Source organism: Topomyia yanbarensis, unplaced genomic scaffold (assembly GCF_030247195.1).
Source record: "Topomyia yanbarensis strain Yona2022 unplaced genomic scaffold, ASM3024719v1 HiC_scaffold_95, whole genome shotgun sequence".
Lineage (NCBI taxonomy): Eukaryota > Metazoa > Arthropoda > Insecta > Diptera > Culicidae > Topomyia > Topomyia yanbarensis.
The window spans coordinates 56662-81501 of NW_026684213.1; the positions used below are offsets into that span (position 1 = coordinate 56662).

At 41.5% G+C, this 24840-nt stretch overlaps 2 protein-coding genes across 6 annotated transcripts; one reads left to right on the forward strand and one right to left on the reverse strand.

Annotated features, from left to right (window-relative positions):
* The first annotated feature begins 1610 nt into the window (after positions 1 to 1610).
* LOC131696223 (ATP-dependent helicase brm-like) lies at positions 1611 to 19586 on the forward strand. Of its 5 annotated transcripts, none has more exons than XM_058984770.1 (4): positions 1611 to 1757; positions 1826 to 2525; positions 14370 to 16308; positions 16553 to 19586. In XM_058984770.1, the coding sequence occupies exons 2-4, from the start codon at positions 1953 to 1955 to the stop codon at positions 19006 to 19008; spliced, it is 4968 nt and encodes a 1655-aa protein (XP_058840753.1). In that variant the 5' UTR covers positions 1611 to 1757; positions 1826 to 1952; the 3' UTR covers positions 19009 to 19586. The 5 variants fall into 5 exon arrangements, with proteins under 5 accessions (XP_058840753.1, XP_058840756.1, XP_058840752.1 ...); XM_058984773.1 differs by having other exon boundaries at positions 1613 to 2525; positions 16553 to 18769; positions 18827 to 19586; XM_058984771.1 differs by having other exon boundaries at positions 1617 to 1763.
* LOC131696225 (uncharacterized) lies at positions 2578 to 3785 on the reverse strand. Its single transcript, XM_058984774.1, has 2 exons — positions 3074 to 3785; positions 2578 to 3009 (listed from the first exon to the last, which is right to left on the reverse strand). The coding sequence occupies exons 1-2, from the start codon at positions 3539 to 3541 to the stop codon at positions 2638 to 2640; spliced, it is 840 nt and encodes a 279-aa protein (XP_058840757.1). The 5' UTR covers positions 3542 to 3785; the 3' UTR covers positions 2578 to 2637.
* Positions 19587 to 24840: the final 5254 nt, after the last annotated feature.

A 24840-nucleotide genomic window follows, 5' to 3' on the forward strand; every position in this document is an offset into this window, starting at 1 on the left:
GCAATGGTAACTGGTGGTAAATTACTCGGGCACTTTTTCTTCAAGATATTACATTGAGTGTCTAGTCGTGTCGTTGGCTTAACCATGCTGTTGTTATTTATGACAATTCGAACATGCTCACTCCAACAATATCTATCATCAAAAGACTGACAATGGAATAGTCAGGATCACTAGTAAAATAAAAGTAAAAATGAAAATATGTACATGGTAAACATCTTTAAAATCACCAGTGTCATTGTTATAACTCCTTTTCGTTTGATTGTTCTCTGCACAATATAGTAAGAAGTCGTGAACACTAAATTTATAGTTATTATATGAATGAAAAGATTGAATTAACTATATACACCATTTATATGGACGTGAGATCTGTTGTAAATACCTTTTGCGTATAGTGATTTTCAGCTGAAAATGAGTTGTACTACTAACAACCATAAAACTAGTCAATGTTTGCGTTCAGATTCAGATTGTATTCCAACACGATGCGGCCATTGCAGTGAAAATTGTGTACACAAAATACAAGCGTATTTTTGGTGTACTTTTAATTTTTTTTTACGATTGCAATAAGATCTCTGTGATATTACGGTAAGTCGATGGTTTCATAAGCCGAGTTCCAATCAGGAAAGATATTTAGTGGCTAAATATGAGCTTAGCACTAGCATTACAAATGGTCTGTACCAAGGTCTGTACACTAAGAATCGGCTTCTGAGTCCGAGGAAATAGAAGATAATATTCTTCAATGGATTGTAGGACTAAGTGTTTGCTTCGCTAAATACAAAATATTGTACAATGTGAGTAAATACTTTAATTTAAATTAATAACAACGTCTTAATTTCAAAATTTTTGTTTCTTTCAGCTAAGCGTAAAGGCAGAAATAGAAGACTAAGATGTGTATGTCATCAATAAACTAAGAGACCCGCGAGAAATTTCCAAAAGCTAGATTAGCTGAAACTGGCTCAAATACATCTTTACCATTTATCTAATTATATTTGCGTGTCATTTTCAAAACAACGATATTAAGCAAAAAATGTTAAAATCCCAATGTTGTAGTTATTCCAAACAAGCCTTGGCCAAGATGCCTATGCTTATTGTTATGCCAAGCATTTCACTCATAATGGTCATTCCTCCAACAGAGTGTTCAATTTTACTATTATGCATAATGCATGGTAAAATATTCCATTCTCCTAGTTTAGTTATAACAAACAGTTCGAGGTCAAAATAACTATGCGTATTGTTATACCGAGCATTCCACTTATAATGTTCATGCTTACAATAGAATGTTCAATAATACTATTATGGTCCAAAGCTCTTGTATAGTAATCTTGAACATGGATATGGTTCAAGTGACCTGATGCTATTGTCGGTTAAAAACAACTATACTCACAAAGTCGAATTAACCTCCTCATATAGTAAATGTTACCATATAATTTTCTTAGTGTATGCGCAAGGTCATATATTAAAACTGTTATACAACACTTGCACTTTTCATATTTTAACTATATTCGGCAGCACTTTCAACGATGTGGCGACCTTACAACCCCGTCTGTCAAACCATTTAACGCACACATCCACAAATCACTCGTTTGACGATCGGCTTCGGCTTTTTTGTTTGCTTCCTCTCTCACTCCGTCGTGTCACTTTTTTGTGTAACAAAGCTATTTGCTGCAGTGAACTTTTGCTAAAATTTCAGGATAATACGCAATTGTTTGGGTATTTTTTAGTTGAAAAATGAACATTAGTGTAAAAGGTGTCAAGTGAAAGTAAAGGTTTTTTTTAAATAGAGTGGATTTAGCGGTAATAAAACGATTGAAATATTTTCTCTCGGCAGCCATTTTCTTCTGAAGCTCTTGCTATGCTTTCTACCAGCATATGCAGGGGTTGACTGTCTATCAAAATAACCAGAGAACGAAAAAAAATTGTGCAACCTCGTGAAAAGTTTTAGTGGCAATAGTAAGATGGCGAGTCCTTCGCCGGTAAATAGTCCGATGCCTCCTCCGCAGGCACCGAGCCCAATGGGACCACCGTCACAGAGTCCGGCCCCTTCCCCGTCGCCGCATAGCCCCTATCAGCCTCCACCGGGACCGCCACAAGGTCCACCTCATATGGGCCAAGGTCCACAACATTCGCACGGACCTCCAGGACCACCGCAAGGTGGACAAGGAGGTCATATGCCAATGCAAGGCCCACCCCCGCAACATGGGCCGCAACCTCCTAACCATCATGGACCGCCTCCACAACATGGTCCTCCCCATATGAACGGACCTCCGCCACCACAAGGTCCAGGAGGTCCCCAAGGGCCACCCCCGCCGCACCATATGCAAGGACCTGGTGGACCAGGAGTACCACCAGGACCCCCGCCTCAGCACATGCAGCAGCATCCACCCGGCCCTCCACATCCGCAAATGGGACAACATTCGGGTCCACCACCTTCACAGCCCCATCCAGGGATGCCACCACATCAGGGCCCTCCAATGCCTCCAGGAATGGTACCCGGAGGATACCCACCCCATTCAATGCAACCCAATTCGGTGAGTGTTTCTTTTTATTCTAAACCCCATTCGGGATAAAATGTCAAGCAGCTATGTATCAATATTCTTTAATCTGAATTCAGTTGTAATATGTTATATGAATGAGAAAAGTTTATTGCTTTTGTTTTACGTCCTCTTCCACTCGAAGAACAATCTCCAGCACACGCTGGGCTAACTTTTCACTGCTGGCTGCGATAATGTCCGGCTTGAGGATGTCGTACTGGCCACCGTTAATATGCGTCACGACGCCTCCTGCCTCCCGTACCAGCAGTGCTCCGGCTGCGATGTCCCATGGTTTAAGATGCTCTATGCTGTAACAATCGATATTGCCGCTAGCGACATAGGCCAATGTGAGAGCGGCCGAACCGAATGCTCGCAGTCCAGTGCACTCTTTAATGAACTCGATTCCACGGCCGAATATGTAAGGACGGGCGGCTAGATAGCTTGCGATGGAAAATTCATGACCTACCAGGGCGCTTTTCAACTAGAAGGAGAAGTTTTGAAATTATTTTTGTCGTTCTTGTGGCATCCAAAAATTTTAAGCTTACCTCTTCGATACCGCTAGTGTGAATTTGTTTGCCATTCAAGAACGCACCTTTCCCTTTGACCGCGGTGTAAAACTCATCCAGACAAGGATTTGATATAATTCCAATCTTCAAATCACCGTCCACTACTAGCGCCACCGAAATAGCAATGAACTTTACACCCCGCACAAAATTATTCGTCCCGTCGATGGGATCAATAATCCACGTTGGTCTTTTGTCTAGCGGCTCCTTCTGGTTTGCATCACTTGCAGACTCCTCACCCAGCATCCGATGAGATGGGAAGCGTTCCAACAGTCCCTTAATAAGGACATCCTCCACCCGCCGGTCGTACTCGGTCACTATATCCCAGTGACGGCCCTTGGTTTCGACATGTTTCAGCGAGTTCTGGAAACCCTCCAGCACGATGGGACCGCACTGTTTGGTTAACTTCACCGCCAACTGGAATGCTTCCTCGATTTCCTGATCGTTCATTGCAATAGTCGTTTGCTTACTATACTACGCTAGGAACGATGTTGGCGATCTAGGGGTTTAGGTGTAAATTCTCGCACTGATAAGAGATTCCAGGTGAAGGCATTAAAGTGTTGATTGGCAGTGCTTTGTTTGACCTAGATAAGACAATGACTGCGAGTTTCTCGAGTTAACACTGTCACAACTGGTACCCGTTAGTGTGAATTTTGTGTTGACCTAAACGGAACGACAAACTGATTAAATTAATTAAGTTGATCTGCAAGTAGCAACTCCAATTTACAATGTTCAGACGTCAGCCAGCCAAAGTGAAAAATGACATTTTCAGCAGATTGAGCATTACATTTTTACGAAAAGAGCAAGAGAGAGGAACCCTATGCACTCTGAGAATAAATCGCTGAGAGAACACAGAAAGCGGTGGAAGCATCCCTTTGAGTTTCGACTGTTGCGATTGAAACTTTTTTTTTGTGAAGTCGTACCGTTATCTTCTCCACAGATAACGTAAACAAGACTGGCTCCGAGTTAGGCACAGTAGCGTGTTGGCGATGGAAATGTGCGTTTTCAAGGAATAAATTTCCATACTATTTATCGAAATGGAAGGAGGAAATTAGTAATTCAGTGGTTTTCTAGTTTATCTCATCAGTTCATATTATACAATAATGATTATTGTTGAAGTCTTGTTCATGGATATTTTATTAATTGATTATTCAAGTGTTATGAAATCGAATGATTCATAATAAAGAACAGAAGAGTGCTTGGTAGTTACTTTTTTGCTGAATCCGGCAAATTAGGCGTGTGTGTGTGTGAATCCGAATAAAAATATTAACAAAATAATAGACATTAAATGATTTTCACTTTTGTAACGTCATTTAATTTGCAGTAAAGTTTACTATATTAACCCATTCATGCCCATGTTGTTTGTGGACAACAACGTTTTTAAACAGTTATAACTTTTGTTTGAGGCAATATTTCTTCACAAAACAAGTAAGGCTAATAAATGTGTCTATTGACTTTCATTTGATTATAAACAATTGCAAGGATCAGCTCTAGAACTGAAGTTATTGCAATTAGTCTGATTGGATTCCGATGTAGCAGTGCTGCCAGAGACAGTTTATGTTGATGACAGAAAATGAATTTTTCATATATCTTTGTTATGTTGCAATATTTTCGAAAACTAATAAAACTTGTCATTTTAGACTGTCTTTGGGTACCTTTTCCACACAATAGGACTATTGCAAATATTCTAGAAGGATTGCATTAAGCATTAGAAGGTAAAAATTGAGCAGCTTCTAGCACTGCAAAGGAAGCACCTATCTTTATGAAAAAAGGCATTTCGTGTTTCTTGATCCCACTGTTTTCAAGGAAAAATAGTTTTGAAACCATATGCACTAGACAAAAGTTGGGCATGAAAGGGTTAAGGAGGAACGAACAATGGAACACACAGCGAGGAAAAAACTGTTTTTTTTCGTTTTCGATTTTTGTGTCATGCTCTTAAGAGCTTAAGAGCCAACCTTAAGGGCCAAAGTACCCAAGGAAGAGCAAGGAGTTGAAGGAAGAAAGTTTAGCGTGGAATAGGGTTATATGAGCAAGCGTAGTTTTCCGGCGCCTCAAACCATTTGTCTTCTACCGCAGGAGTCAGGATATTTTGGCATTTGAAATGCGAATGCAAGAAAAAAAAACTTCTGGTTCTCGGTTCGGTTTTGTTTAACGCGTGCCAACTGTAGATTGCAATCTCAATCCATGCTGCTTCGACACAATTACTTTCATTATTTTTGTTTTTCTTGTCAAAAGTCACATCCACCACTGAATGAGCACTGATCAATTCCTCTATCTGTTCATCCTCTATCACTTCAGCATTTGAATTGCTGGATCACTAAAATTCTGCTAAAAAAATAAACAGATACAAACCCGTATAAAATCAAAACCTTATTTCCAAACGAACCTATCCAAATATCTGACGTTTTATTCGGTTTGTTACACTATACTGCCTACCCATTACGCCCAGAAGCTTTTTTTCCCTCCCAATTTACTGTGTAAGCGATTTGCTTACCTCCAAATTAAAATGACAGAGCTCAATACCAATGCAGCTTGGTATGATTGTAGAGATATGCGGATACCTATATAGTTTACTACATTTGAGCAGGTAACATTTCAACAACATTAATAACTACAATATTGAAATCAATCCTGCAAAACTATTCATCACTGCCGTCGCTTCCAAAAACTGAAAACATGGCGAACACATCCATTTCCGAGTTTAGTAAAACTAAAAGTCCCCCGCTTAACAAGAAAGCTCTCAGCGCTCACTTGCGGAAACAAAATGAATAAAAAACATCATTTGCCGTGGTTGGATTAACATGCTTAGAATTATCCGATTTCTATCAGATTTTCCCACTGAGAATTTTTTGTTAAAAATTAGATAAATTAATTTTTTTTAAAGAAAAACTGGATTAATTACATTGGAAGCGTTGGATATGAATGTTATTTTAGACTGTAAAGCTTTATTTGATGTACAGTTACTCTCCAGATCGCCAATTTAATTTTCATTTTCGATCACGTTTTTCTTAGTTGTCAGTTTTGCATCATGGGCGTAGAATGGCAGAGAACCACCAACGCTCTGCGACTAATTAATAATTTCTACATCCCGCTTTTAAGAACTTTAACTGTTAAATTTTGTTGAAAGAATATATTGGCATTCATAATGAGTCTATCTCCAAAATTTCAGATGGATCCCATACTTGGCAATTGGATTAGACAGCTCGCGGATGGTTAGGGTAAATGCAATATTTTGCACCGATAGGGCATTAGGTGTATTTTTTCTGCAAACTGACAACTTCAAATAGTTTGCAAGTTGTTTCTAATTATGTTGGATGGAAAAAAGAAGATAAAAAAAATTTCCCGATTTTATCAACTTGCCCGTTTTATCAACCAAAATTTTTCGGTTGGTTGATAAAAACGGGTCATTACTGCAACATTTTATTGTCTGCAACATTGTAGAATAATATAAACTGATTTAAAATCATCTGAGAAAGTTATTAACATTCTATCAGTTTTTAGATTTGCAGATGTTGCAATTTTATTAAAACAAAGATGATGGCAAGAGAAAAAAACTTTGAGCTTTAGGTATACTGCCGCTATACGTATAATTGTCCCATGTGTGCAGGGAATTCCATAACAAATGGGACATTTAAACGTATAGCGGCGGTATATGTTTGATAACTTGGGGCAGATTCCATTCATCAAAATTTATAAATGTAGGATTTCGCTTGTACTCAAATCGAATTTTATTCCCAAAAGAAACACATTTCACAAAGTCTTAGGGAAAGGTATCAAAACCAAGTTTCATAATTTATTTAAAGAAGAAATTTCGGAAACGTTACTTGCAGAACACATATCACAACAGTAAACGAACATGAAAGCATCCCGCTGAACCATACATTCAGTGAATTCTCCTAGTAATTTAAGTCTGATTTCTCGCATAGTATAGGAAAAGAGCGAGAAAACTGGAAACTGTCCAGAATTTTGAGACAGGGGGTGCTACTTTCTATATTTACTTTTATACTGAGCTTCCTTTTTTTCGTACAATAGACAACACTTTTATTTCTCATTGAATATTGTGATTTCTGTTCAGCGTATAGCGATTCCGGAATTTCTTCTCAAAGAGAATTATGACAGTAAGCTTTAACACCTTTCTCCCAGGTTATGTGAAATTTTCTCATTTTAAAGCCAATGTGTGATTGGAGTACAAGAGCCTTGTAGGTATATTGTTCGTTGAACAGAATTCCTCCAATTTTTCCAAAAAGTCAACAAACTCGAAGCTAAATCTCATAGAATCATGTTTTTATTCATCATTTCTATTCTAATTTCGAAACGGTCCATCAGAATTCTCAAATGACTACATATCTAATCGAGTTTGTTCAAATATAAATGTTTAAATTTCAGCCAATTGTATCTTATAAGATGTTGTTGAAAAAGGACGTTGATTCAAGATTATATCAGCCATCTTCCAGAACGAGGAAAAAATAAAAAAAGAAAAAACGAATAGTTTTGACAGAAAAACTTCCTTTTTACTACATTACCCCAGCATCTGTGAAAAGAGTACCAATTTATTACAGATTTTATCTACTCTTCTATATACCTCCTTGGTCACATAATTGGTGCGCGAGATCCGGTAAATTCTGGAAATATGTTTTCTCCACTTCAAGGTGGGACTTTGTCAGCACTCAGAGTCCTCTGAATACACCCGTGGGCTTGGCGGTGGACTCCAGACTGCAAATTTTTATGCTTAGGGATTTGTAGCTTGGAGACCTTAGATTCTGTTGGTCCCTAGAATCTAATAGCAACACGGCGCGTGCTTCAGGCGGTGGATAGAAGCGAAGGGATACCCGGACGACTGGCAGATTGAATTATTTTTGCTATCAATTCAACTAGATCCAGACCGATGCAGTATCCTATGGTTGATGGTTCATTACATATAATCTAAATTAAATATCATTCAATTTGCACAATGCATTAAAACTTAAGGCTATTAGCCGAAGTTCTCGGACTATACAAATTTAAACCCAAATCTAAAGTAAACATCATTAAATTGCACAATGTATTGAATTTAAAGTTTAAGTGAACTATCCAAAGTATTGGGACCATATCAAGTCAAATGCTCAAAATGTGCCTAGTAATTTTGAAGAACCATCATCCACGCTAACCAAACCGTCAAATAAAGTGGCTATGTTCCCAAATATAAGCAACTTAGAATATGTCCCGCCCGTTCTTTTCTTCTACTTCATTTGTCTGTTTTTGTTTTACTTCTATTAGTTTGCTTTTCCACTACTCATGTAAACCAAAAAAACAGTGAATTTATTCCGCTCTACTTAATGTCTTCATTTTTTTTTCTTTTAATTCGGCATGTTCATTTTCCTTTTATTACTATATTTTAACTTAGATTCATTATAACGCTCACTGACACAATCAATTGCATATTCTCTCATATACACGCATAATATCTCATTCAAAACGTACAAACGCCGTTAGCCTTCGCGATAACCAAAGTCGAGTCACAAACGCGAATATTCAATTGCAACCATCCATACATACTCGCGATCTCGCCAACAACCCACCGCTCGCGCGATCATGAGTCGGTCACGTTAGGATGTCCCTGCCCTCGTTCTTAACAGCCTAGATTCATGTCTTCAGTTGGACCAATAAAAAAGTGAGGCTGATATTCATTGGACAACACATTCCACGGAAACGTGACCGGGAACTCTAGTGTTATGGGGGAACTTCTAGTACCAGAACCGTGCGTTAATAACAAGTACCAAATTCACGGTCCGCGTCATCATTTAAGAACACATGCGAATATGCATATGGCCACACAGGAACACAATCGAATTTTTACACGCGAAATCACATACGTTCTGGCAAACGCGACAAACACGTGAACATACAAACGCAAAGCTTTTCCCGATCGTCCACGCACATCTACGGTTGCGGTCTTTTAAACTTGATAAAACCACGGGATAAAATGGATAACCCTACCCCAACCCACACCCTGTTCCTCTCCCATGGCGTTTTTTTTGTGGAATGGTCCATCTGTCATTACCTCTCCTATCATCGGCCTGACTTGCACTCTCATTGCCCCACCAAATGCTGCAAAATGAAAATGGAAGTAATGTACTCCAAAAAAAACATCATTTGGTTCGTATTAGACAAAGGGGATATAGCACGCGGTAATATAAGAGAGTTGGCCCACAATACCCCTTTTCCAATTGGCTGAAATTTATGTAGATGAACGCATCCCTTCAAACTCATTATTTATGGACCATTTTATATAGCCGACAACACTCCCCATAGCCGGCTGTCCGGAATTCAAGTTGTTTTTAACGAACTCGATAAGCGGTTATCCAGAGCTACACGCCTTCGCATCTAGAACATTTACGGATCCTACAGTCAATAAAGTATTCAAACTCCTTATGCAAGAGAATATATTCTCAGTCGCATCTCTTGCTTGAGGCGAATCCTGACTAACAACCCACTCACTAGCCAATCCGTGGTACTTATGGGAGTGTCACTGAGTCGGGGCCTTCCGTTAAGTAAGTACCACATCAACACTTCCTTTCTCATATCCCAAGTTACGGTAAAGATGGTCGTGGCCAGCAATGGTGGTTCTCAGGCGAAATTCTCGCTTGGACTGGATCAATTGTTATTCCCAAACAATGTTCCTCAGGTTTAGTAATATTTGAATGTCTATAGCAATACCTAGTGGCAAAAATGTGAAACAGTTTCATTGCAAAACCTAAGCTTTCAAACAAAAATTCTGTAAAATTAAAAAAGTATTCTAGAGCCCCCGTCCGATTATTTTACTTTTGGTTGCAGACAGTCATTCCCCGCAGGGAAAATTATCACATTGAATGTGAAACTACATGTGAGTGTAAGGTCACACTGGGAGCAAGTGTAAGCTCATCCCAAGTAACCATTTGGGGCCACAGTTTTGTGTGGCTAGTTGCACGATTGAGTTACTGTTCCAAAGTCCAGTAACTTTAAGAGGAAATGCACAAGATAGTGCATCTTGTTTCAGAAATTTTATGTTCAAGAGTGCCTCTAGAGCAGCAGTAGGTGTTGTTGAGAATGCACCAGTAATTGCCACCGGTTTAACTTTGATTGGATTGTCATAACTTTTCACTTCTGCCACCAAACAATTGTTGTGTAGATCCACTAAATGTACTTGGGTTTGAGTCCCCAAGTTTTGCCGAAAGCCCGTCTACATTGGCCCAAGACCATGCAAGCTTTCTTGATTCTGAAATCAATGCGAGCTATCCAATTAAGTTTTGAGTCAAGAATTACCCTAACGTACTTAACGTGATCTGCGATAATAATTTCAGTCAAAGAACTGCAATGGACGAGCTCTGGTTGTAATCTTTCGTTGCGTGAAAAGCACCATTGATGTTTTATTTGGATTAACTGATAGTCCAACATGAAGACAACATTGCTCAACAACACATAGGACTTGTTGCATCAAATCAAAAAGTGTGTTAATGCAAATACCGGTGATCATTATATGATAATCATCGGCGTTACCATACGTCGGAAACCCAAGTTCATTAAGTTTCCTCAACAAGCCATTGGAGACAAGGTTCCATAGAAGTGGTGACAGCACACCACCTTGAGGAAATCCGCAGACACTCAGTTTGCTTATCTCTACTTGTCTTAACGATGAGCACAGATGTCGGTTGCTAAGCATTGCGTGTATCCAGTTCGTGATATATGAAGGTAATCCATGATCTCGCTGCTTCCAAGATGGATTCGAAAGACACGTTGTAAAAAGCACCTTCAATATCGAGAAAAACTCCTAAACTTGATTGCTTTTTCAGTGTTGCAGACGACATTGTGAACAGGGTGGTAGTAGACTTCCCCCGCTGATATGCATGTTGCGTTGCACGCTAACCTAAGCTAACATCCCGAATGTAGTGGTCGATTAAACGTTGCACTGATTTGAGAAGGAAGGAAGTCCGTCTGATCGGACTAAAGCTCTTTGCCTCCTCACAAGTGACGCGGCCACCGTTAGGAATGAATTTGACAGTTATTTCCTGCCACGCTAATGGAATGTATCCTGTGGCATCAATATAAGTAAGTACCTTTTTAAAAATATGCTTGAAGTGTTCATATCCTCTCTGTAGTAAAACTGTAGTGATCGTTTTCCCAGAGACTTATACGGAGCATAACTATCAATCGCCCATTTGGACGATTCGGTTGTCGCAATTCTACGAGTAAATGTCCAAGAATCAGAACTACCTGAAAAGAACTCAGAGGCATTCGTCAGTGATGGCTCCGTACAGCCTGGAAAGTGTGCGTCAAAAAGATAGTTGAGTACTATATGTTCGTCAGACGAGTATTCATCATTAGCATTTCTAATCGGACTGACATGAAAGTTTTTCGATTTCGAAAGTAACTTAATCGGCTAGTCTCGTTGAGACTTGAGACATTTGTGCAGAGCTTTGTCAAGCATTTCGCTCAGAGAGTTGAAAGGCGTTTGTGTATTCTTTGCGAGCCAATTTAAAGGTCTCCGACCCATTCATACGTCTGCGATTCCAAGCTTTTCTACATTTTTTTGAGTCGAACAAGATCGGTATTCCACCAATGTGTTCCTCTAGAAGCACGCATAACTCGAAGCGGACAAGCCTCTTGGTATACTCCTGCTATGAGTGAGTTTGTTTTATCCACGACCTCATCCAAGTAACGTAAATATTCAATCGTCGGAAGATACCCCTGCAATCTAGTCGCCAAGCCTTGATTGTAGAGGTCCAAGTTCGTAGATTTGGGATTACGATATGTGACGATATCTAGCGGAACATTTAAATGATCAAAGACGATCAGATAACAACGGTTTGAGCTCATTCGGTAGAAGCCAGTTTGCCAACGCATGCTTTATACTGTCAGAGCAAAGAGTTACATCTAACACTTCTTCTCTGGCAGTTCATGCAAATGTTGGGCGGTTTTCTGCATTAAGTAACCTAAATGTTATTTACCGATTCTGTCACGTTCGCCCGAATGACATTCGCCCGAAAGCCATTTACCCGAAGGACATTTGCCCGAATGTCACATAAACCCGAATGTCATTCACCCGAATGCCACGAACACCCGAAAGACATTCGCCCGAATGCAACATAAACCCGAATGCCATTCGCCCGAATTCCATATACCCGCAAAACATCGAAATGTCAATCGAAAAAAATTAATTTATTAGGATGAAATACAAATTTTATTACATTTGATGATATGAAGAAATTAACACTAAAGCTATACCAGTCAAATAGTTAATCCAATCACCTGGTTTGTATGATTTAACTAGGGTTTCCAGTTTTAAGTCCTTTTTAGCTGTTGGCACCGCTTGTAGTGTACGTAAAACATACGTACTAGGGTTTTTCTCTTCAAGCTGCAACTGCTTCAACACACCATAGAATTTCCACGGCTTAACAAACCGTTCCATTTATTGTGCTAGTCTTCCACATTATTGGTGGTTCTAGGAAACTTTGTCGATACATTTTCGAAAACTGACCACGGAGCGGGGGGCAAAGAAGGGTCATCGAGAAACTTTTTGATTAGTTTCCTTCCTACCAAAAATACAATTTTTACTAATGTAATCCAAAAAATCGTCGAGAGCCTTTTGGGCAACTTTTCCTCAATTCTTCGAGTGACATTGGAATACCTTGATGGGGCAAGAAAGCCAAGGCAACAACTTGTTTGTAAATTAGTTGTATTCGGTGATCTTCCGAATATTTTGTCTGACGGCCAAGTTGTTTTATTTTTCTAAAAAAACTTGAACTGTCTCGAAATCCAATGTTGCGTAGAGAGCTATTTGGTATATAGATTCAAGAAATTGCTCTTGTTTTGAAAGAAGGAATCAACCCTTATGTTTGAGTATACCGGGCAGACGAGTGGATCAACAGTTTCTTTGCAGACTTATTTGGCATGCAGATCCAAGGATTTGTCATGTTTGAAAGAAGCAATCAACCTCTAATTGTGGGAAAAGAGCTGCTCATATTTAAAAGAAGGAATCAATCCCTAAGTGTGAGTAAACCGGGCAAACGAATGGATCACCGGTTTGATTACGAGGGCTATTTGGTATACAAACTCAAAGAACTGCTCATATTTAAAGAAGGAATCTACCCCTATATTTTAGTAAACCAAGCATACCAATGGATCACAGGTTTGCCGAGTAGGGACCTCCGCTTCGGTTCCTCGACCTCGGTAATTGTGGCAAAACCGCATCACACTAGCTTCGCCACATAACATTTATGAGCTACTATTTACTAACGGTGTAGTGCCAAATGGACTCCCACCATGCAAGATATAATTTTAAATTAGTAATTATATCTAATTTAATTGATTCAATTCGTTAACGGAACATCTTAATATATATTTACCTCGATCGGTCGTGTTTCCGAAAGATTTCTTATTATTTTGTCCGATTTATCACGAGATTTCACCACTCGAGCTGACAACTGCGTCCTATATGCATCAGTTTGCACCTGAAGAGCATTTGTCGCGTTGGCAACAGAACCTCAGTGACGTCGAATAATACACCTAAAAGCGATGTCGCATAGCCACATTGGTCAGTGTACGGTTGACTAATGTGGCTACGCGACATCGCTTTCTGGTGCACTGTCCGACTTCGCTACCGCTCAGTCGGCTTTAAACTAGCTATAGCCCCTATGTTTGAGTAAACCGGGCAAACAAGGGGATCACAGGTTTGCTTATAACTCCGGCGACGCGTGGATCAACGCCTCGTCCAACGGATCCTTGGCCTCGGATATGCGGCCAGGCCGCATCACACTAGCTCAGCTGTATAAGCTCACTTGTTATTGTTCAGTTTATCAAACTTTAGTTAAAGATTTCACATTTCCCGCTCGGATTTGGTTTATTTAGGTTAAAATGCATCCTTTCGGCAAAAAAAACCGTATTAAAGTCGGACTTCTATCACAAAAGTCACTAAACTAGACAATTACCGATTTTATATTATGCTTGAGTGAATGTGGTATTCGGGTTAATGACATTCGGGCGAGTGGTCCATTCGGGTTGATGGCATTCGGGTAAATGGTCCATTCGGGTTAATGGCATTCGGGTAAATGGTCCATTCTGGTAAATGGTTTTCGGGCGAACGTCATTCGGGTAAATGACTTTCGGGTGAATGTCATTCGGGCGAATGTGATAGAACCTATTTACCACACCAGCGCTCAACCAGATTTTTTCACCACTGGCTGTGACAAAAATTATAACGAAATGAATACACCCCCGTCATAACAGAACACTAATTTTATTGCCCTTCTTCATCTATTTGCAGGGTCCTCCACCTCCCGTCTCGATGCAACCGGGTGGTCCCGGTCCAAACATGTCCGGTCCAGGTCCCAGCATGCCCGGTGGTCCCGGAGGTCCAAATATGATGCCCGGCGGTCCACCGCCTCCACCAGGACAAGAGAATCTCAATGCACTTCAGCGAGCCATCGATTCCATGGAGGAGAAAGGTCTTCAGGAAGATCCTCGCTATTCACAGTTGTTGGCGCTACGTGCCACCTCCAAGCAGCAAAATTTGAATGCGAACCAGTTGCATCAGCTGCGTGGACAGATTATGGCCTATCGGTTGCTGGCTCGCCATCAACCGATTAGTAAGCAGCTAGCTTCTCAGATACAGGCTCAGCGTTCCGATGGAACACCGCCACAATGTCCAACACCCCCGTCAAGCCCCTTCCCTGGACAACAAGGTCCCTCTCCTCAGCCAGGAATGCAACAGCAGCAGCAGCCACCACCACAAGGTCCTCCACAGGGACCTCCACAAGGTCCTCCCGGTATTCCGCCAGGTAAATCAGGCCCTCCCGAGCCAGGTAAACAGCCAGCTGGAGGGATGCCTCCGAATCAGAGCCCTATGCCTGGCATGACCATGGGTGGGCAGCAACCATCTCATCAACAGCAAATGAGTGGTCCAGCAGGATCGGGTCAGCCTCAAAGACCTAGCTCCCAAGGACCTGCTGGAGCGGGACCACGTCCTGCAGCACAGGCTCCTGCAGTTCAGCCAATTCAGAAACAAAATCGAGTCACAACCGTGGCCAAACCAGTTGGTTTGGATCCGATAACTATCCTACAGGAGAGAGAAAATCGAATGTCAGCTAGAATCGCCCTACGAATGGAGGAACTGAATAACCTTCCTGCTATGATGCCGGAGGACATGAGGATTCAAGCTCAAATTGAGCTGAGAGCATTACGAGTGCTAAACTTCCAGCGTCAGCTGAGATCGGAAATTGTCCAATGCACCAGACGGGACACAACACTTGAGACGGCCGTTAATGTTAAGGCTTACAAACGTACCAAACGCCAGGGATTACGTGAAGCACGAGCTACCGAAAAACTGGAGAAACAACAAAAGTTGGAGGCAGAGCGTAAGCGTCGTCAGAAACACCAGGAGTTCTTGGCTCTGGTTCTTCAGCACGGAAAAGACTTTAAGGAGTATCATCGCAATAATGTAGCCAAACTGGGTCGGTTGAACAAGTCTATAATGAACTACCATGCCAATGCAGAACGCGAGCAGAAGAAGGAACAGGAGCGTATCGAGAAGGAACGTATGCGTCGCCTGATGGCCGAGGACGAAGAGGGTTACCGAAAACTTATCGATCAGAAGAAAGACAAACGTTTAGCGTTCCTGCTCTCCCAAACGGACGAATATATTGGCAATCTGACGGAGATGGTCAAACAGCACAAGGTCGATCAGAAGAAGAAGAAGGACGACGAAGAGGATCGCAAACGCAGAAAGAAGCGAATGGTGCTGGAGAGCGGAGACATTCAGATGCTCGATACGGACTGCGAGGCGCACGACTGTCGCGTTACGGTAATGGAGACGGCTACCGGAAAGATGATTACCGGAGACGATGCTCCTTATTTGAGAGATTTGTACGGATGGTTGCAGGGGCATCCCGGCTGGGAGTATGTCATCTCCGACGGGGAGGACGATGAGGATGACGATGATTCAGACGATAGGAAAGGGGATGACTTTTCCGACGATGCTAAGACCAAGGAGGTTATCCAAAAGGCGAAGGTTGAGGACGATGAGTACAAGACGGAGGAGCAGACCTACTACAGCATTGCGCATACCGTTCACGAGAAGGTCACCGAACAAGCGTCGATTCTGGTTAATGGAAAATTAAAGGAGTACCAGGTCAAGGGTCTAGAGTGGTTGGTGTCGCTGTTTAATAATAATTTGAACGGAATTTTGGCCGACGAGATGGGTCTAGGTGAGTGCTATTTTGTTTAATCAATAAAACATAGGTGTGAGATTTCACGAATTATGTCGAGCAAAAATTGCCCGAAATTGAGCCATTCCTCTCCATATTTTACTAACTCTCACAACTAACTCTGTACCCCGTCTCCTCTAGTACGTTACCCCTGCAAGCGCGACATAATTTATGAATGAATCCTTACCGCATTTTTACTCGATAACAACAATAATGATAATGTTCAATAAACCTTTTCTTCCAGGAAAAACCATCCAAACCATCGCCCTTGTGACTTATCTGATGGAGAAAAAGAAGAACAACGGTCCGTATCTAATTATCGTTCCGCTGTCAACCCTATCCAACTGGGTGCTAGAGTTTGAAAAATGGGCCCCAGCAGTGGGTGTGGTCGCCTACAAAGGATCCCCCGCAGGTCGACGTGCCGTACAGAATCAGATGAAGGCAACCAAGTTCAATGTGCTACTCACCACGTACGAGTACGTGATCAAGGATAAAGCCGTGCTTGCTAAGATCTCCTGGAAATACATGATCATCGACGAGGGCCATCGTATGAAGAACCACCACTGTAAACTGACGCAGGTGCTGAACACACATTACACCGCACCGCACCGGTTGCTGTTGACGGGAACGCCACTCCAGAATAAACTGCCCGAGTTGTGGGCCTTGCTAAACTTTTTACTTCCGTCGATTTTCAAATCGTGCTCCACTTTCGAGCAATGGTTCAATGCACCGTTTGCTACCACTGGTGAAAAGGTCGAGCTGAACGAGGAAGAAACGATCCTTATTATTCGTCGTCTGCATAAGGTGCTGCGTCCGTTTTTGTTGCGCCGTTTGAAGAAGGAAGTCGAATCGCAGCTGCCGGATAAGGTTGAGTACATTGTCAAGTGCGACATGTCCGGACTGCAGCGAGTGCTTTACAAGCACATGCAAAGCAAGGGCGTACTCCTTACCGATGGCTCGGAGAAGGGTAAACAGGGCAAGGGAGGCGCAAAGGCACTGATGAACACGATCGTTCAGTTGCGCAAACTGTGCAACCATCCGTTCATGTTCCAGCATATCGAGGAGAAATATTGCGATCACATTGGAATGCAGGGAACCGTCACGGGACCTGATTTGTACCGAACATCTGGAAAGTTTGAACTACTTGATAGGATTTTGCCAAAGCTAAATGCTACAGGACATCGTGTTCTGCTCTTTTGTCAGATGACACAGTGCATGACCATTATTGAAGATTATCTGGGATGGCGCGGATTTGGGTACCTACGATTGGATGGTACCACCAAGGCTGAGGAGCGTGGAGATTTGCTGAAGAAATTCAATTGCAAAAATTCGGATTATTTTATTTTCCTTCTGTCAACCCGTGCCGGTGGTTTGGGTTTGAACTTGCAAACGGCCGACACTGTCGTCATCTTTGATTCGGATTGGAATCCTCATCAGGATTTGCAAGCCCAGGATCGTGCCCATCGAATTGGCCAGCGGAATGAGGTGCGTGTGTTGCGATTAATGACCGTTAATTCGGTGGAGGAACGTATTCTGGCAGCCGCCCGATACAAACTTAACATGGATGAAAAGGTCATTCAGGCGGGTATGTTCGATCAAAAATCCACCGGTAGCGAGCGGCAACAGTTCTTGCAAACTATTTTGCATCAGGACGAAATGGATGAGGAGGAAGAGAACGAAGTGCCGGATGATGAAATGATAAATTTGATGATTTCTCGTCACGATGAAGAGTTGGAACTATTTAAGAAAATGGATGCCGAGCGGAAGGCTGCGGAGGTTAAGCCTCGGCTGCTTGATGAATCGGAACTACCGGATTGGTTGGTTAAGGAAGACGAAGAAGTTGACCGTTGGGATTACGAAGAGGACAATTCGATTTTGGGCCGTGGCTCTAGACAGCGAAAGGAAGTTGACTACACGGATAGTTTAACCGAGAAAGAATGGCTGAAGGCAATTGACGATGGAGCAGACTTTGACGAGGAACTCGAAGAAGAGGAGCGCGAGAAAAAACGCAAAGGTCGGAAGCGAAAGAGCAAACGGGATGAATCGGATGAAGAAAGTGTCCTTTCTACGGTAACCAAACGCAGGAAGGGAACCACTCATCCGAAGGTTAAGAAGCAAATGGAGAAAGTGATCGATGCTGTTATTAAATACACGGATGCAGAAGGTCGTGTACTGAGTCAGCCATTCCTAAGGCTGCCTTCCAAGAGAGATCTGCCAGACTACTACGAAGTCATCAAGCGTCCTATCGACATCAACAAAATCCTCACCCGAATCAAAGAAGCCAAATACGCCGATTTTAACGATCTGCAAAAGGACTTTTTCCAGCTGTGCCAGAATGCGCAGATCTACAACGAGGAAGCATCCCTCATCTACGAGGACAGTTTGGAGCTACAATCGGTGTTCACCAACGCGAAACAGAAGGTGATCGAGGCTGCTGATGAAGATGACTCCGATGACGAAGGTAAGCCCCTTCAGTCTGCTAACTATGGAAGTCGCTTTAATCTAACGTCGATTTCAGACGACGATGACAACTCGGATGAGGAGTCGGGTAGCGTCAAGATGAAATTGAAAATCTCCAAAGCAGGCACGTCGTCATCATCCTCAATGTCGGCCTCTCGATCGAAGGCGACGCCGGTGCGCAGGAAGCGATCGCAGAAAAAGTACACCATCTCCGACGACGATGATGACGACATGGATTAAGCATGCAAATCAAGTATAGCACGTAAGCTTTTAACTATCTAACCGCACTTGTTTAATTTCTAATCGTTAGAATATGTGTAAAAGATGTGACAACTGGTTTCGTAAATAATTTAGGAAAACTTTGAGGAGTTCATTGTGTTTCACTACTACTTTGAAGGTGGTTTACTTTGGTGGTTAAACAAAACCAACACGGGAAATTTAAGCTAAACGCACTTATGCAGTTGGTGTATTCTGATTGCCTCTAGTGACTATATAAGTTCGTTGGCAAAGAGTTATAGACGATTTCTGGAACATCTAATTTATATTTTATTTTTGAATTTACTTTAAAACTGCAATTTGAATATTTAGGTAGAATATGCGACTACCGCTTATGAGCAGATTATTGTATCGCTAAAATCCAATATAATTTATATAACACGTATAATAACCATAAGTGGTGTGGATACTATATGATCGCATAATAATATATTCAAAAATCCTTATTATGTATTACTACTAGTGATATTAAATCAACATGCAAAACATAGTGTTTAGAGCATTCTATACTACATCAGTACTAAATAAATGCTAGTAGAATACATTGTTTGTTATTTGTATCCGAAAATCCTGAATTGTCCAGCGTTTATTTTTAGAATTTGGCACCAGTTAGACAGAAGACGAAAAGGTATTTGACCCTAATAATGAAACCACATACGCCGGAAGCGCCAAAAAGCGGAACAACTACGCAGAATGATGATCCAATATTAGAATATAGTGAGGACACTGAAACACAGAATCTAGAAGAGGATTTTCCAAGGAGGAAATCCATGTTAGCGGAACAATAAGAAATTTGGACAATAAGATTATCACGCTTACACCAAACCTGCTCCTGTCTCTTTTGGAGAGTACTGAAGAAGGAAAGGATCTGATTGAAAAGGCGAGCATTTGCGAATTATCCGAAATTAACCAGCTCCAACTAGCCGGGACCATCGCTCGATTTCACCTGAAACACAAAAATATTATTCAAGTTTGAGCGAAAGGTAATAAATAATAATCTGAAAAGTTTTGATTTTAATTATATCACAGACCTACCAGACATGACACTCGAGATCACCAAGGTGTTGCAAAAATTTAACGGCATTTTCAAACGTTAGATTACCATTCCCATAACTTTCCGTGCTCACCACAAGAGGTGCGCAACCGTATGACATGATTGACAAAAATACCCAAACACATGCCATCAACCCATTGACTTATTTGACGTCTAGGACACCAACACAGTTGCAATGTGTATAGACAACATACATATAACGCTATGTTTTCAATTCGCCATCTGATTTAACCTCATTTGGCAAAAAAAACTACCCGATTTAACCTCAATCTCGCACCAACACCACTCCACATAGATTAGTCAATTCATGCCCATGTTGTTTGTGGACAACAACGTTTTTAAACAACTAAAACTTTTGATTAAGGCAAGATTTGCTCACAAAAACAAGTAAGGCTAATAAATATGTCTATTGGCTTTCATTTGAGTATTAACAGTTATAAGGATCAGCTCTAGAACTGAAGTTATTGCCATTAGTCTGATTGAACTCCGATGGAGCAGTGCTGCCAGGGACCGTATACGTTTACGATGGAAAATGAATTTTTCATATAACTTCGTTATGTTGCAATATTAGTGAAAACTGATAAAACTTATCAATTTAGACTATTTTTGGCTACGTTTTCCACGCAATTGGAGTATTGTAAATACTCTAGGAGAATTGTAGTGAGCATTGGAAGGTAAAAATTGAGCAGCTTCTAGCACTGCAAGGAAACCACATACCTTTATGAAAAAAAGTTATTCGAGTTTTTTGGCCCCACCGTTTTCAAGGAAAAATAGTTTTGAAACCCTACATGTACTAGAAAAAAGTTGGGCATGAAAGGGTTAAACGTCCGCGTTTTGTTATTGCCGTTATTGTGCTAAATGAACTATGTTAGGGACCAAAGAGAATAGTGAAAGAGACGCAGAGTGAAAATCAGTCAAAACGGCAACACTCCCTTTACGATGATTTCAACACTAGAATTTGGCAACCGTTTCCAAAGGCAGCACTTTAAATGACTCCTATTATATTTTGAAAACAAACCTTTTGTCGATCGTTGAATTTGTTTATCAAACGATGTGCATTTCGAAACAAAGAGATGAAATAATTCTAAAACTTGTTTTTACTCATACATAGACTCTAGAATGCACCTTACAATCACGATTGCACTAAATTCTGACGAAAATTCAAATTTTTTTTTGATAGATTTACAATACTTATCTCCTCCAACTCAGGCATGAGTAATGTTTATTTACATTGCACGATTGGTCTGCTCAATAAGGTATTTTTGGCTTCACACTATTCGTCTCTTTTCCTATTCTCTTTGTTAGGGACAAACAAAAATAAACTGGTGCTCTATCCTCGACAAACATATGATTACGGCCTAAAAGCCAACTGTCAAAATCCACTTTGAATGGAAATTCCGGACAAACCGTTACACTCCAATCACAGATGTTGATAATAAACGAAAGAGAAAAGTTTTCTCTTTCATAAACTGTTGTGAACTATGTTCGACTAGTAACGGTTTGTCTGGAATTTCCATTCAAAGTTGATTTTGACAGTTGGCTTTTAGGCCGTAATCATATGTTTGTCGAGTATTGATTGTAGTAACCGTTCCCCAGTGAGCAAATTTTCTGGCAGAGACCACTCTGCTAGATGTCTGTAAGTCTTGGTTTGGCAGCCCTGTCAGATTTCTGCGCGTATCCTCCCGCTTGGAAGAAAAACGAGCAGCCAGCAAAAGTCCGTCAGGATTCCGGCAGCTGTCAAAATTATCAAAATGGCGCTGCCAGAATTCAGCTATACTCCTTCCAGTTATGGCAGGCAGATTCGCCTCACCGGTTCTTTTTTGTTTATCGTTGTTTCATTTTCGCCATATTTATATTTTTCCAAGAAGGATAGTTTTGGAAGATGAAAAAATAGGAAGAAACAAAGATTTTGGTTTAAAACAAGGTAAGTAATATGGATTTCATGTCTCCAGACATGTTTTTATTATAAATTTACATAAAATTAAAAAAAAATTAAGAAAAAATACAAGCAAAACCTGAAGCGGTGCAAAACCGGTCCTGCCGGTGCGTGCCTGGCAGAAATCCGGCAGAAAAAACCGTTAATAACCGTAAGGCGAAAAATTCTGCCAGAAACGGTTGTTGCATTTGAGCCGGCCGGCTGGGCAGCGCTCTGCCAGCCAGACCCCCAGAAATTCTGCCAGAGTTTTTATTTCGCTGCCGGCTATCTGGGGGGAATCCTGCCAGGCACGTCCAAGCGGGCTGTCGGGTTAGTTGAGCTAGGGCGAACTCGGTTTCGCTCGCATTTTCTGGCAAATTTTGACAGAAACAGAGCAAAACCCTGGCATCACTCGGACATAAACTGTGCAAAGATCCTGGCAATTCCTACCTGGCAGAATTTAGTACGAATTGAGCAAAACATCTGACAAAGATGTGGCAGGAAGCGTGCAGAGATCTTGGCCGTACATTTCTGGCTCGATTCTGGATAAAAGTGAGCAGCATCGGTTGGTTTAACCGCTTCTGTCAGAAACGGTTGTTGCATTTGAGCGAATTCGTTGCCAGAATTCTCGCACAAATCGCGCAAAATGCTCGCAGAAACTCTGCCAGCATCAATTTCGCTTTGCTCAACTTTTGCTTACTTTCTGCTTGCCACGCTGACCGGGTCGTCTTGAAATCAAAACTTAAAGGTGCTTTCTGTATGAACAAAACGAGGATAAACTTTAGAGGAGCAATGTATGCAGGAAGCAGTGGCCATCAAAATGCACCGCAAATACGATGATTTTGGCAGAGTTTGCAATTAATTCAGTATGTTTTCTGCTGGCCATCAAATGAGAGTCGATTAGGAAATTATTTGACACATTGTTAAGAGTTAATACTAATCCAGTTGAAAATAACAATGAAAATCAAATAGCGTTGTCACAGAGAACAGACATCCACGATCGAACAAAAATATTTAAAAAACGTGTGTAAACATTTGAATTAATATACTAAAAACACTAGCGCCGCCACACCAACCTATCCCAACTATCCGTCAAATCGATTCCGGAACCGGTTCGAAATCCTGGATGGATTCTGCATGGAATCTAGCTCAAAGAAAACAACCGATTCTGACTATCGGTTGACGCATTTGAGCTGGAATTCATGCTGGAAGTCCGAATCGGTTCCGGACTAGTTTGACTGGGTAGAGGAATAACCGTTGTCAATTCTGTCGCACTCAGCCACAAAAAAAACATGACGACAGTAGCGCACCTGGTTTAGATATCCAAACTACCTTCGAAACCGTCCTAATGATAATTTCTTAATCTATTTAAAAAATCAAATTGTAATCTGCTACGTGGAATGTGAAGATGTTCGATCGACACTCGGATTCGAATGACACTGTTGAAGGTCCGCTGCAAACCAATGATGGCACCGTTTACTCCATAGTTAGTCCGGCGAAGAGGTAATCGGAGGAATAAATTATTGCGAAGGGCGCGAGGGCGAACGTTCATATTTATCGCACTGAGAAGCTCGGGGCAGTCAATTCGATTTTGCAAAATATCCGAAATCGTCATAGCACGGAATAGATCCCGCCGCACTTGCAATGTATCGAGTCCAATAAGCAAACCCCGGCTTTCGTAACTTGGCAGCTGGTGAGGGTTGCTCCAAGGCAATCGACGAAGGGCAAACCGAACAAATCTGCGCTGTACTGTCTAGGGTGACCATATTAGACGAGTAAAAAACCAGGACAGTCGAAAGGGTACTGATTCCCCCGTTACCTCTCAATCGACATTGCCTTTTCCGCATGCTTTCGGCAGTTAAAAAGTTCTGGGGTCTGGCAGGCAGAGCTTGCACAGTAAAAAAGTTATGGGAGTCTGGGAGGAAGAGCTCTGCCAGAAAGTCTTTCATCGGAATTTCACAGTGGCAGTTCTTGCTACACCACCATAAGCAAACGTTTAATGCTGAGATGGTCTATGCAGTGCCGGCGAGGAGTTTTCAGTACTAAAAACACGACATGGACGTAAATCAGAAACATCAGTGATCCCAAGTAGCTTCCCTGCGCTATGCCTGGCAATCTCCATTGACAACCATTATCTCTCGACTTGAGAGCTGCAAAACCTACCGTTGTTACCAAAAATTTCTCCGTTTAATCGATTGTTATATGAAAACTGGCGGATAGCTTGGTGTAAATAATATCAGTTTGAGCCCGAGCTTGAAAAAATTGACATCCCTGCGTGAATTTGAAAGAAAACAAAATTCAATTCATGCACGTCGCGATGAAAGAAATGTTTGGTTCGTTTCCCTCGTTTTCGTTCATGCTATTCTCGCTGTTAATGTTGTATGGGCTTTTACGATTACCTGGTTTGAGTTGCTTGTGGGGCCTACGGGTCACGATCGCGTATCCGTGTTCTTTGTTATTTACTTTAATATCGGTGGTGCTGGCAGTTGTTTGGGAAGTATTAGGCACATCACAATGATCGTTCACGCTGTGCGTACGTTCTGTTGTTCCAGTAATCGTTGGTGCCTGAGCTACAAATCCGATGGTTTGTGATTTAGTTGATGTTGATGAAGGGCTGTGTGAAGGGTATGCTTGCAGTTGATATTGCTTCGTTAGAGGTTTGTGTACATGGTTTCTCGTAGTGTGTCTTCTTGTATAACAACGTAGGACACGCAGGAGTCTGTCCTTCATACGTGCGCAGCGTGATTTGAGATTTGGTCACGCGTTTTGCTTTGAATTGAAAGTTCAGATATGAAGGAATAGGTCACTCGCATTCTCACGAAATAAA

Bases quoted from the DNA above. Each gene is read 5' to 3' on its own strand.
- LOC131696223 (XM_058984770.1), top strand. From the start codon at position 1,953: ATGGCGAGTCCTTCGCCGGTAAATAGTCCGATGCCTCCTCCGCAGGCA. The intron at 2,526-14,369 runs GTGAGTGTTTCT...ATCTATTTGCAG, and splicing joins ATTCAATGCAACCCAATTCG to GGTCCTCCACCTCCCGTCTC. The intron at 16,309-16,552 runs GTGAGTGCTATT...CTTTTCTTCCAG, and splicing joins GGCCGACGAGATGGGTCTAG to GAAAAACCATCCAAACCATC.
- LOC131696225 (XM_058984774.1), bottom strand. From the start codon at position 3,541: ATGAACGATCAGGAAATCGAGGAAGCATTCCAGTTGGCGGTGAAGTTA. The intron at 3,010-3,073 runs GTAAGCTTAAAA...TTCTCCTTCTAG, and splicing joins ACACTAGCGGTATCGAAGAG to TTGAAAAGCGCCCTGGTAGG.